The sequence below is a fragment of the Hylaeus anthracinus genome, unplaced genomic scaffold (genome assembly GCF_026225885.1).
Source record: "Hylaeus anthracinus isolate JK02 unplaced genomic scaffold, UHH_iyHylAnth1.0_haploid 4, whole genome shotgun sequence".
NCBI lineage: Eukaryota > Metazoa > Arthropoda > Insecta > Hymenoptera > Colletidae > Hylaeus > Hylaeus anthracinus.
In genome coordinates, this window is record NW_026535289.1 from 7981323 (window position 1) to 7996020 (window position 14698).

Sequence of the window (14698 nt, forward strand, 5' to 3'; positions counted from 1 at the left end):
CTTAAACATTTTTATTTTTTATCAGAAATTACAGAAATTCAACTAACGATCTATTATACCAAAGAATCTATTATTCATTTCCTCTAAAAACACAGTACTAAATATGTTTGATAAATTGCGAGAGCGGTTTCGCGGAATCGGAGCGAAATTTACTGACAGAATTTACAGACGTTGTCCATTAACGATCGAGCGTAAACGGAACGTCGGGGTCAGCGTCGCCAGCGCGACCGGTAACGATAAAACACTACAGGCGACGCCAGGGGGTTGAAGGCGGACAAAACGCGACGGTGAAACATGTCGCACGCGTTTCTCACGCGTTATCATAACTTCAGATCTGGCGGTTCGAGGCGTCGTCGGTGCTCGCGGAGCGGTCGAACCGTAACGTATGCACGTCGCTTCCGACCATCGTTGCACGGATACGAGCACACGCGGCCGTATCGGCGCCGGCGATAAGAGCGCGCCGACCGTGCGCGTTCAACGTTCGTGGCCGAAACGGATTTCTTCGTTGCTGAACGCCGCGCGCGGTGTCATTGAAATGGAAACGGGGCCGATAAAATCTGGAATTTTACGAGAATGCACCAGGGGAGAGGTTGTTCGGCTGCCCGAGCGTTTTTCTTGCACGTGAGCGGGGGGAGGAAACACTAAAATGGGGAAAAAAACGTTTCGCTACTTTTAGCGTGCTACGCGAAGGAGCAGTTTTTCTTGAATTTCTAATGCACATGATAACAAAGTATAATAGCTCGTGGAATTTTGTATATTGATGGGTCAACATTTTACGAATATATGTGACAAAAATATGTCTGCCAGTAGTATTTCTCTTTTTATTTATATTGTGATTACTAGACTGCGGATGATTGTGTATTTATTGCAAGTGAAAATGTGAGAAAATGTACGGGGACGTGTATAAATGCAAAAATATATGAAATGTCGAATAATAAAACTCGTAAAATACACGTTACACTGTTTAGAATGTATAACACACTTTTCTTTAAATGTCAATTCTTCATCTGAACCTATAAAAAACATGAATTTACATGAACCAGCGTAGCCTAGCGAGTACAAATGAAACTCTGCAGATTCGTAAAACAAAAATATTCGGCGTGTATTTTTCTCATCAACTGGGATTCATATTTAAGGGATGAAATTACCCATCGAAATATGGGTTAAAAATGTTTTACTCTAATATCGCGGAATATATTAAGTTTAGACAAAAGGTTTCTGGAATTTAAAACAGAGGGAAGTTCGTAACTCGGTGAAGCTGTATAGGTATTTCTAAAATATGAAATTTAAATCCTGAACGTAGGATCTGGGGCACAATGGGAGTGCCTTTTATTACATTAGACGACTCGCGCAGCTTCTTTACATTATTCCCGACTATTTCACCCCCGAAGCTGTAATTCGAGATAAAACTTTCGAAGTTAAATTGCAACTATCTTGAGATTTTTTTATCATGGCGGTGATTATAAGTTGAAACGCGGACTCGAGTTTCCTGGTATCAGGATCGCGGAGCGGTGGAATGCTTTACATAGCTTGACGCCGACCAGTGTAACCTTGATGTAATCGTCTATTGACTACTATTCTAAAATAATTCATTATGCCTAAATACATGTATGTATTCTTTCGTGTAGATTAATAATAAATAAGTTATTTATAATAATCTCATGCTCGAATATGTATCGTAATTGGTGAATTCATTACTCTCCATTCTTTTCTGTTAATCTTAAACTCAAAAATTTATGTGAAATTTATTTTACGTTACATAAAAATTAAAAAATTCTCTTGTTTCCACCGCAACTGTACCACTCCTTAAATATTAAAAAATAAAATTCTCAATGAACCAAACTCAAAGCTCTAAAACAGCACTGTCCACGACACGTTTACCGCCGCCACCATTATGCAAACTGTTCCGCGAGATCCGCAGGATGTGCCGCGTGCTTTCAGCGCAATTTCTAATTACAAACTCGCGAAATTAGGAATCAACGTAATCCAGGAGAATCAAACGCTTTCTACGGGTTGCACTAACCCAAAGCCCCCGACAGTTTCGCGGCGAATTAAAGATCGCAGTTATCGCCGTCGAACAATGCGTCGGTTCATGCTAGTTAGGCGTTCAACGCGTCGTGCGCACGCCATGCGTGGGAGGGTGGCTGCGCCGAACAGCTAATGAAGACCCCGCTACGTTTCACGCTGTCGACATTGTCGGCGGTGTGCACGAGGGTTGAAACAGAGACTCGTTACGTTGTTCGGTTAACCTGGCGGCGTTTTGCATGCACGTTGTACAATTTTCCTCCGCGGTGGCGGGCTATATCATCGCGATAACGGCGTGTATCGCGTTCCATTCGCTTGAGTGTCTCTCCTACTGTTCTTCCCACCGGCGGATGCACCCGTTTACAGTCCAGGAGTCTCCCACAGGATCCCCCCTGTTCGGTATTGGTTATGCTTAATGGACAGTCGAATTTAATGGACAGTGGATTAATTCCCTACACTAGGAATCTTTTGAATAATTAAGGGAAGGTCATATTTGAGATTATCTTTTCAGAGAACTGTTAATTAATTTCGAATATTGTGCATGTATTCTTCATCCCACGAATGATAATTTCAAATTTAAATGATAGCAATAATATCTTGATATCCACATAACCATGTTCCTCTTGTGACACCAAGCACCCAACAGTCTCTACTTGGTTTTTAATGTGAAATGAGACCAAATGAAACTATACAGTCAAAGATAGCAGGATAGTCAGGATTTGTTGGTTAAAGATGTCTGCTCACGCACCAAAAAATACACGACTTTAGTTTTGAAACACTGCGCATCGCGCGATACGTTTTCAAGATGGATGGGTTGTAGATTGGATTTATTCTTCATTTTCGTTTCTGCCATTCACTCGTATTTGTAACTGAATTCTAGCGACGCGTGACGAAAAAGCAACTTTAATTGCGTTAACCCACTTTTTAACTCGCCACTCGATCATGCGTTTCCTTCGATTTCATGTTTCGTCGATCAAATTTATATTGGAAGCACAAAGTTACTTTGCATTGTGACATTTTATTTCCTACGTCTAATTCTATAATTTCTATAGTTTACGAAATTAAATTTTTAAAGGAGAACCCACATTTAGGGGCAGGAATGGGGACACGAGGTCCCTTGTGTTTGGACTCTAAAAATCTAAAACGCGCCCTTCTTCACGGACACTAGCTGTTTGACACATTAAATACAACAACTAATTAATATTAATACTTTCACTTTGACCTCTGAGAGCCTCTCTGCATTACTCACAAGAGCTTTCTTCTGGCACTGATCATTTAATTGTTAGATAACCTCTTAGAGTTAGTACGATGTATTATCTACGATTTGTCATCGACTAATAACGACTATCTGGTGAAAATTCCAACAAACAGCTGACTAAATGTTAACTTACGCACGCCACGTTCAACGAATGGACGCGTTGCGACGCATCCAGGATCTCGTGTAACGAATACGTGATCGTTTCGTGCGTTTCGTGCCTCGCAAGGCCGTGAAGCGCAGCTGGAGGCACGCGGTCAGATCGCGAAAGCTCGCCGCCGGTGTAGCGTAAAATATTTAATGACATTTATGAAGGCTGTGAAAATTTCAACAGGCTCCCCGCCGAGTGCGCGTCGAGACCATTCTCGATGTGTAACCCAGGCGAGTTATTTATCTCCGTGCGAACGCGGTTCCACGTTGGACGAGGAGAACATCCCTATTATGAATAACCGATGGAAAACGCGAGAACGATGCAGCTTCCTGTTGTGGACCGAGCGCCACAGCGTCGTTGTAAAAACAATCGACGAGTGGCCTGCATTATTTAGAACGAGATAAAACGCGCGATAACTGTTGCCAGCAGAGTCGCAAATGAATTTAAGAATTAATGGAATTAATTATCCGCTTGGCACGAAGCTTAGTATTTATGAGAGGATATTTTCTTTGGTTGGGAAAAGCTGATGTATCGCGGGGCTTTGTTTTGAATTCGTGGAAGCAGAGTTTCTCATTTTTCAAGGAAGAATACAAAATTCGGTATTTAATTATTACTTCTTGAGTATACTTTAGTAATTTTATATTTTCTTAGCTTGAGTTTTTCTGAAAAATTGATGTGAAGAAAGCTAGAAAGCTAGAAAGCTTCTTGAGATCTACTCTGTACTATTTAGGAACAAATTAAGGACAATTTTTGCTAGCCAAAGGAATGTAACTAAGAATAATCTTCCTAATAAAATTTCTAAATAGAAACCCAACTACCTTCCATTCCTTAATTATTTACAAGTACTCCATCGCACCTACATCTCATCAAAATAAAACACTGCACAACTTCGCTTATTAATCAAAATCGCAAATCAAGAACGTCTCGTGAGATGTCTGAGGAAGGAAAAAGATCATATCGCTATGGTGGAAATGGTATTAAATCCACTTCGTTCGAATGCTTGCAAAGAGGAGCTTCCAGCTTAATGAACTCCATAAACGCTCGCGAGTATTAATTAATTATCGTACACCTGATGTGATTCGCGTGCCGGAATGAATGCGGATCCGCTCGTTTTGTTTTCCTTCCGGGGAAGAAAGAGGCGATAGTTCCAGATGCACTGGTGGCTTGGATAATAACGCGAGCTCGCGCTGGCGCTTACGCTGCGTCACGGTGGTTCAAGACAAACAGCCAGGACTTATCGAGAATATCGTTTATCGATACTTTTTTAATGCCGCGAGCGCGACGATGCAACGAGGACTAGATAATTCGGGAGTGAATGAACGAGCCGCATCGGTTCCACCTGCTCCTAAACGTCGAGAGAATAACGCTCCCGAGTTGAGTGTCGGTGTCTCACAGTGCGCTGAAGTGAATTCACTGCGCCACAAAAATGATTCGAAGCATTCCAGTCTTCAAAGTGACTGATTTCAGTAAAAATTACGTGCAGTAAATATTTTGGAGTTAACTTCTTTGATATTTCTGCCCTGTTCTCGTCTTTCCTTTACGTTTACTTGTGCAGACATTCCCACTTCCCATTAATTTCTAGTTATACATCTTATACAATGTCTAATCGCTTTCAATCGTTCAACACTAAGCTTACAGTTTGATTACAAGTAGCAAAATAGCAAAGATAACAAAGTACACTGTACACTGTTGTATTTCTATAGAAGAAGAATTGCCTATTTCAAAGACTGAATTTATCAATCTCAAAGTGTCCTCTTCTCCCGAGGACCCAAGAATGATAAGTCATGTGCTCCGCGGTAATTACCCCAAAAATGGTTCCATAGTCGTTCTCGCTGATAAATAGGCTCACATGAAACCCCGAAGCCAAAGATTTAGCGGTACGCCAGAATACATCATGGAGGAACGGAGAGGGAGCCTAACGCCTTATATAAACAGGCTGCCGTTATCTCCACAGAAGAGATAGACGCAAGAAAGCCGCAGGACATGCGGCTGGGAGGATATTCCACGGCAAGGGTTCGTGGCTATACCTAAAATGGTAGGGTAGGATCGTCAGGGAGGGTGAAAGTTCTCTTGGCACTCTTATGTGCCGCGATAGCTTAAAACCGCAGGGTACGCGATAATAGCGAGCGATAGGTCCTCTGGGATAGGCCCCGTTCTGCCAACTATTCAGGACGAAAACTCCCCTGGGTGTACGTCTTACATGGCGGACAAGCAACCAACAGTGGGCATATAGATACTTCCGCAGCAGGATTCCGATTTCACAATTGCCAGGAACAATATTGCCTCGACAGAATGTATCGGCTATTACCTCGGGTAATTTGCTCGAAGGGTGCTCCTGGAAAGACTAAAATTCAACTCCTGGCGAGGGTGGTGTCTGGTAACAGAATACTTATCGCTCTGTGTATTTAATCTTGCCCCTCGACTGTGGAAGGATTGTGTGATAAACCAGAAAATGAGTCGATTATCTCCAATTTTTGAAAAATCTTATGTACAGTGGGTGTAGAAAGTATTCGTACACCGATCAATTTCCAAAAGAAACTGTGTAAAAGTGTAATTTATTAACTTATTTTTTTTATAAACAATGACATTCTACATATTCTCGGAAGTCTCTAAGGTAGATATAGTCCAAACAACATTTACTAGTTAATATAATTTGTGAAATTAACAAGAAAAAAACAATTAATCGATACAAATGTTGAAGCAATAAGTATTCGCACAACTGTTTAAAAGTACTTTACTGGAAATTTGATGTTTTCTAATACGTACGGAGTAATAAACTAAACTGTTTACCTTACAAACTCTACTGTAAATATTTCGTCATAAGAATCGTACAAATACTTATTTCTTCTATACTTTTACCTACTTTTCGCATTTTTTTTTGTTATTTCACAAATTATGTTAACTAGTAAATGTTGTTTAGACTACATTTATCTTAGAGACTTCCGAGAATATGTAAAATATCATTGATTATAAAAAAGGAAGTTAAGAAACTACAAAAGTTTTCACACAAAAGTCTTTTGGGAAATTGATTGATGTACGAATACATTCTACACCCACTGTAAGTGTCAACGCACTTAGTATAGTCGCAACTTTTTATATTTATACCCTTTTGGTACGAACATTAGTATCTCTGGTAAGTACTAATCTTGACCCTCCCATCAGCAGTTTTATTAACCTTAAATACCTACGTGTTTGTGATCTCTCTATAGCTCCTCATGTTTTGGTTCAATCCACATGAAATTTACCTAACCCAATTTCGAGAGACACGAGTGGAGCCACATCATCTTCCAAGTGACCCAGATCTGGCCGTGTCCGGCGATTTTCATTAACGGATTTCCGTGTTGTGAAATTTCTATGGGACAGCTCGTACGTAGCAAAAGTACACCGAGCTGTTGCTTCTGTGAAAGGGTTTGTGTGGTGTTACATATGCAGCATTAGAATGAATGAGCACTGAATGTGTAAATAGGGTTCTTATGGGAATTATACCTTCATGGTAACTCAGTGGTCGAGTAAGCTTCGAACTCGTAGTTGCCAAAATACGGGACTTGAGTGAATTCGATTATAAGAAGCGTATATGAACGTCTCTGGTTCATAATTATGGATCATTCAGGAGAAGTTGGCCTTCGAATTGATGCATTCATCGATGCACGTAACATCACCTCACCACTTTAGGTACGTAGGTATTTGGTTGATTGTTCATTGAGTCACTTATTTATCTGTTCGTCTAGCCACCTCATCATTTTGTGATCCTATTATTTAGAAATAATAATATACCACGCATCGATTCGTTATATCACAATAATAATAAATAAATAATAAATTTCCACGACTCGATAATGAAAGGAGCGTGGTGTTTCGGCACCTAAGCGTCGACCGTTCAATCCGCTCGTAAAACGCGCATAAGTGAGGCGTTGCATTTCGGCGGAAAAGTTTGAAACACAATGCGGTTATCTCGCCACGCATAACCCGACCCCGAAACAGGTATCGCCTGGGATCTGTCCTGCGGGATTCCGTGGGGGTGGTATTCGAGCTGCTACAATCCGCAAGTTTCACTGACTCTGGCCGAGGAGTCCATAAAATCTCGAATGTATTTTGCAACGGCAGCAGAAAGAAATTGCCCCGCAGTCCTCGTCATTACGGGGGGAGGGGGGGGGGGGGCAAGTCTTCTGAAACTACGCCCTGGTCTCGAAAAATTCCACGAAACCGTTCTTGACTTCTTTTAATGGCGAAACTTCCTGGGCGATATCGGGCTCGTTTCTCTTCGCTGCCTCTTTCTAACTTCGTCACCCTTCTAATTCTGTATCTCCTGTTCTCCTTTCTGGAGCAAGAGGGACGACCGGGGTAGGCGAGACGAAAGTTAGACATAAATACGGTTAAAATTCTTCTTTGGATAAAAATGTCGACTAAAGTGTTATTTGTTCGACGAAAATTCAAATTTCATTTGTAAAGTCAAATTATATTTCACGTTGAACCATTTATGGTTATACTATACTCGATATAGTATAGTAAAGAATCATTTTATTATATTTAAGGAATACTATTTCTCAAATTATTCATAATATATACAATTACTAGTTTTAGGTGTTATTTTTATTTATTGTATGGATCATATATTGTAATTAATTATTATATAAACCACTTCTCATCTGTTCTAGAAAATTCTACATGATTTTGGAATAAATGTAACGATTGAAAATGGTGATCATAAGGACACCAATAGTTATAATCGAGGGGGACATTAAACGCGCTCTAGTTGGTAAATTTAAACGCGAACTTTATAGCGAGGCATTATGGTAATGACGCCAAATATCTTCGATGAAGTGTATTACGTACTATCAACATATCACACAAGATAACGAGGTAGCGCCGTCATATCGAACGATCGATATCGTAGTGGCACGGGTACCTTTAAACGTGCCCATCTAAACGAGATGTATATACATGTACATACCTATATCTACATGGCCTATCAACGGAGTCCATGAAAGAGCAATCGACGAGCCTCAAGCGTACTCGACTAATCGCGTGCAAGTAAAGACTGTTCGGCAATTATTTGGTATACATTTAATTACTGCTCGGCCGATCGCACCATTCTCACTGAATTGGACCAATATAACGAACACGAAACCTCTGGGAAATTAGCATATTAATTTACTCAAACAATGAGATTAATAATTGAACAGTGCGAGAATCATTTCTCGGGGCTTGCATTACGTGATCAAATTATTAATCCTCATATTAATCCTCAACGCACAAGAAATAAATAAGAGAGGAATAAAATTTCAATTCTGAACCGTGTCAGAAATTAGTTACCGTAGCACTCGAGGGTTAATTTGTCGCGAGAGGCGTAACGAATACACACAAGGGTAAACGTTCCTCGCATACGTTCATCCCTCCGCAAAAGGACCAATGGTCAAAGCGGAACGTATGGAGTCCCTTGTAGTTCCGATACAGTCGCCGACACCGATGTGTCCCAAAGAACAAAAAGAGGCCGGCTAATGACAATCGTCTGGACATTCCCCCAGCAATCAATTACGTTTCCCACCATTAATTACGCTTTGTCTAGATTCCAGAAGCGATTCGAGCGAAATTCCTTTCTTTATTTCGACGATAGATGAGACGAGTGGCCACAGTCGAATGGTAGCTGCGTGACCGTAAGAGCCGTTTCCGGCTGCGGTAAAAATGGAGCAAAGCCAAAGGAATGCCACCCCTTTTCTCTCCGTCGTTCTAACCCCTCTTAGCTCTTTTCGCGTTGGCGACACGAAGGACGAAAAAAAGTGCATGGTTGGGCTAATTGAGCGGGGACTCGATTACGAGTCAGTCTCTCTGTTTCTCTAGGCGACACACGTACCACGGAGACCACCGGGGGGTGAGGGGAGGGGGGGGGGGGCCTCGACTGGTCGGCCAGGACCGTGCCAAGCAAAAGAAATGTCCACAGCCCGCAGTTTCACCCTTAACACGTTCGCCGCTGGTGACTTTTTATTCGCCTCCCCTTTCGTCAACTTTAATATTTGCCAACACGGGTCAGTTACACACCTACCGTCATTAGATTCTCGTGTCCAAAGAAAAGTGGCGACCCCAGACTTTGAAATTACAGTTTGTAGATATAGTCTATACGATATTTACTTCTTTCATTAGTCGTTCGAAGACATTTTTTTGTATGGCGGGCCATTCTTTGGAATTATTGCTATTGAAATTAAATTAGGGACGAAAAATTAATTATATTGAATTAAAAGAAACAGGTGAGGTAGTTTGACATTTTTGAGGGCTGGTTTTTGTACTAGACACAGGAACGACCGATGCTTTTATCGAGTCTAAAGGACAACGGAGGTGATATTGTTAGGGCGCGATGAAGGTTGAATTGTGCGCGTGTCGCGTGGAATAAAGAAGGGATGATGAGGTATCTCGGGAGATAGATGACTGTTACGATCGACGGTTGCGAGAAGAATGTAGGTATTTTGTATTGTGATGTATATTGAGGCGCGAAGGTTATTTATTTTTGAAAGATCAAGTTACCCTGAAGGTTTAATGGCATGATTTATCACGGTTTGCAAGGGAGAGCTCAATTACTTGTAGTCCATTACGACTAATAAATAATATTGAACGCAGACTTTAATATAGTAAAGACACGTTTAAATATTTAATTCTAAACACTTCTCAGACGTTTGCATTTGATTCTATCTGCGTAAATTAAAATTTATCAAGAGACAAAGGGCTACTAATGCAATCTATTTGATTTTTATTTTGAAAAATATTTCGCTTGATTTTACTTGAATAGCCAAAGACTACTGTATATTCTAGTTTAGTTATTACAATGACCCTGCCACAGTCCCTTGAGGGAAAATTCCACCCCCTATTTAATACTCTACAAATCTGATCAAGATCAAACAATCTCGAAAGTACATGTGTTGCGATAATTTGTGTTGCAGGCAATCGACACGAGGTTCCATGAAGACACCACCCCTCAGCGACCATGAAGACTGATCGCCTGCCAATAATTGCCAAGCTCTGTGCACTGCTGACGCTGTTCGGTCCGCCTCGCGATGCCCGAGCACTCGATATACGTGAGCGACTTGTTTCACATTGCCGTAGAATATTCTACTTTCGGACGGTATCCCGCGATACAGTAATAGAATTATACGGCGCTCGTGTTTTATTCAGATTTCAATCATTCCGGCTCACTGTTACGTATGGTTGGCAAATTTTAATAGTCCATGAATATGAAAGCGAGCGTCGTCGTGCGGATAGAATTTCATTTGAAACGACACCGGCTCTCCTCTCGCGTCCAAACGGTGTCACGAGACGTATTATGCTCGACAATATCTATTAAGTGTAGTGAATTTTGACACCGGATTCAATTATTACGGCAGATTTGGCTGGCCGTATCGCGGCTCGAGCCTCGTCGCGTGAATTTCATCAATAGTTCAACGCTTTATGAAATTTACGAATAATTAATGGACACGTTAACCGTAACTGTAGTGTAAGAAGTAATTTCGGTATTCTGGTCGCGATATTTTCTGGAGAAATTACGATTGCGAAGGAAACGTTGATAGGATTCGAGTGGAAGCTCGCTGGCGTATATAAATAAAAACAAAAACGTAGTTGTGTTCAAAGTAGTGAGTTGAATAATTTTTTAAGAACATTTTGACTTTGTACTACGTCTTGGGAATTTGAACTGTTCAGCAATTGGAGTCTTTAAAGTAATTAAGTGATCTGTATCACGTTTGAAATTGTGAAGATATAGTCCCTTTAATTGGCGATGTATTCATTCAAAAAAACAGTATCTTCCACTGCACTATTTGTATCAAATACTGAAGTACATCGAACTATAGAACACCTTATATCTCACAATAAGCATCACATGTTATTAAATACCAATTCCTTTTCTTCATTCTACGAAAGAACACGAAATTAATTACATACGATAACAAAAGGTACCCGCTACATTTGCACGGCTGTGATATTGACGTTAGAAGAAATGGTTGAACAGACTTCAACTCGATTTCACCCACAAGGTAGACCTTACTAACCTACGTGCTCCACTACCCGCTCCCACGAAGGGCGAATTAACCCCTCAGACACGGGTTCTCGAGGTGCAAAGCTACATTTCACGAATTCAATTTCCCCTTCGGGCCTTTTTTTCGAAATTGAATCCACGAACACCTCGGTTGCATAAAGAATAAGAATTTCGCGGCGTAAACCAGGTCAGAAGAGGGATGGAGGCTCATCCCCGGTTCCTACCAACGAATTTCCCCGGGTGTTGCGGCTGCGGAGCGCGTTCCTCGGCTGGAAAGTAACCCCTTCGAAGCCTTCCTTTCTGTCTTCCTCCCTTCTATCCCCTGCTACCCTGCGCCGGGCCCGCGGCCGTCAAATTTTTCATCGGGAGCAGGTGATCTCCGAGTTTTTATTTTCCTCCGACCAGTCTACGGCGATGGGGGTGCCATCAGTCTGAAGTAATGACTCGCTATTCTACACCCGCCCGGGGGATCAATTACTTTGAATCTAATGCGACAGGATAAATTGCATCCCGCGGAAGAGTCTCGCCCGTCCCCTCCCCGATCCTTGGCGCCCACGCAACCGTCTGCACCGGGGTGCTGTTACACTTCTTCGCGCCTAGGTTCTCGAGTCCACCACCTCCTGCTCCCAATAATTAGTTTGCAACCTGTTCAAAAGGTGCAAGAATATGAACCAAATTACTTTATTATTGCAGTGGAACTGCATTTATCTGAACATAGCTGTCCTCCAATTTAAATCCTACCAAGATATACGATATTCGCAGTCAAAATCTTAAAATTTCCTTCATTTCGAAGCCGTTCAGCTCTCACAGCCCACGCAGAATGTGTTGCTCGCTCTCCTGACATGGATGACGCCTACCGCGGCGTCCCCTGCGACGCGGTCGACGGTCAGGGATGATTTTACGCCTGTAAGGCAGCCTCATCTTCGGAAAACAACCTCCTCGTTATCAGGTTTCTACATCCCATCTCATCGCTCGACAAATTGCCAATAAGCAAGTCCCATCGATTACTCTCTGTCGGCGTCCTATGTATATTAAATGCGCCGGGCTGTTGCTGGTTCTCACTGGGACGAGCTTTGATTTTTAAACAGCGCCACCGAGGGATCGATGATTTATCGGTGTACAATATTACGCGCAGTTGGAAGCTACTGTTCGCGTGGTTTATCGGTTTTTCCTGGTCTCTGTTCGACTTTTAATATTAACGGGATATTCTCATTGGCAGCGCGGAGAAGGTACCTGTTCCTTGGAGAATTTTTTGCGGGAACGGTATAAGCATGAATAATTTCTAAATTTAATACAAGATTGCGGAGGAGTAGTTCGTAAACTCTTACGTTTTTTTAATGTTGGGAATACTAGTATATTAACCTGGGAAAAATTGGCGAAGTAAGGACTGCGAATGAAACGATAGTGAGGGGATAAGTTATTTCGTAAATAATGATTATAACACTGAATATACTATCATACGTCGAGTATAACATTGTTCATTACACTTCATCCTCTCTTCTGATTTTAGCTTATTCAGATTCGGGTTTAGATTCAATCTTAATAATTTCTTGCCAAGAACCCTTCCTACGCTGCTTTGAATAATTATTGAAAAACTTCCCTGTTGAGAGAATGTCTACACCTAGAAAAATCACGAAAAACTACACGTGCAGAGTTGGAAATTCACTTTCTCGATATATTTCCGTTAAAAAAAAATCTCAACCTTCTCCAGGTCCGTGACCTAGACGGGCCACTTACCGAACTTTCACCACAATTTCCAAAAGAAATTTACCAAGATTTAGTGGACGAACTCCTTTCGTTGGGCGATTATCGGTTGAGGGAGCGACGTGGTTCCCCATGAATCCTCCGAAGTACTTTCCAAGTTTTCAAGATTATCGGTGTTTCCGCGGCGGCACCCGTAACGAAGAGCCTGCGTCTGGAAGTATTCCTGTGTCTCAGCCTCTCGTCACATACCTGGAATACCGTTTTGCCCTCGCTTCGGATCGGGCGAAATTCCGTTTACGTTTGCTCGAACCATTGAAACTTTTCTTTATCCCCGACGCCCATAAAATAGACTTTATACGTGCCTCGAAACTCCTGATGTATTCCGCAACTGTACGCTCGACTTTCGACGTACGAAAGTAAACGTTCTGGCGTCGAGGGTTGAGAGAAAAAAAAGTGGGAGAAGAAAAAAACGAAACTCCTAGCTCCCTGGAATACAGGCGTTGTTCCCTTTTCGCGTGGAATCGGCTCGATTACGCGAGTGCCGGAATGGGGTTTCTGGTGAAAAGGGAAGAATTAGCGGCGCGAAGAGGGAAACGAGGGTGAATCGACCGAGCGAAAACAGGAAAACGAGAAACACGTCGGGAATTGTTATTGGAAAATTTTACAATCTTCCCACGGAAATCTGCTCGATATATTCTCCGCGTTATCGATATTCCTCTCGCGCGATGGGTTCTTTGGGCGTAAATGTAACATTTTGGGATCAGGTGTTGTCGATGGAGCAAGTAATCAGTTGCTCGTTGGGATAAACTAGATGTATCAGGTGTAAGAATCAATTCGGTGGCTTTCTAAAGCGAACTATGTCGTGTGATTAGGTAGACTTGATAGGTTGGTACTCTATCGTGACAAAATGACGAGTGAATACGAAGACAGAATTAATTTCTAATTTTTATTCCTAATATTTTGATCAAACCTTCGCTTTTCTCATCTTGCAGTTTGTGTGTTTAGCTTCTTCGCAATGATTTCTATTTTTCTTTTTTCTAATCGAGCCAAATAATATTTAACATTTGATCAATTTCTTGCTCCTTTTCCTCTTCCCTTAAGTGTCAAACGATAATTCTACGAGTGGTAGTATTTTAATCAAGCTTTTTAGTGCGAGCTCAAATACCACAGGTTTATTTAAATCGTGACGTTCTTGGTTTATTCAAATCCAGACCATCGCAATTTAAATAAACCAAGATCATCTTACTTTAAATAAACGCGTGCTTAATTAAAGTACACACACGGCACATGAAATAGAATACCAAGCTCTAAAAAAAGAAGACTCGCCTAGGTCGCGAGACGGGATCTTGAATTCTAATTCGTAAATTGAAATATTAAATACCACTGTCGCGTTTCAGCTGCTCGGAAGATCGACGGCTGTATCCTTCCCCCCTTCGAATGAAATATTAAAGGGAACTAGGGAGATGTAGGTTGAGTTACACAAAGATGCTTGGAAGGCCACTCGTTTCAAAGACCATTTAAGAATTTTCTTTTGTTGCGCGTCAGA

At 41.6% G+C, this 14698-nt stretch overlaps 1 protein-coding gene across 2 annotated transcripts in view; it reads left to right on the forward strand.

Annotated features, from left to right (window-relative positions):
* The window catches only part of LOC128894948 (discoidin domain-containing receptor tyrosine kinase B-like), a 119676-nt gene that overhangs the window by 42291 nt on the left and 62687 nt on the right, over positions 1-14698 (forward strand). For both annotated transcript variants that reach the window (XM_054157063.1, XM_054157064.1), the window contains exon 2: positions 10361-10495. In XM_054157063.1, the coding sequence (XP_054013038.1) occupies positions 10405-10495 (91 nt within the window). In that variant the 5' untranslated portion in view covers positions 10361-10404. The remainder of the gene's footprint in view (positions 1-10360; positions 10496-14698) is intronic.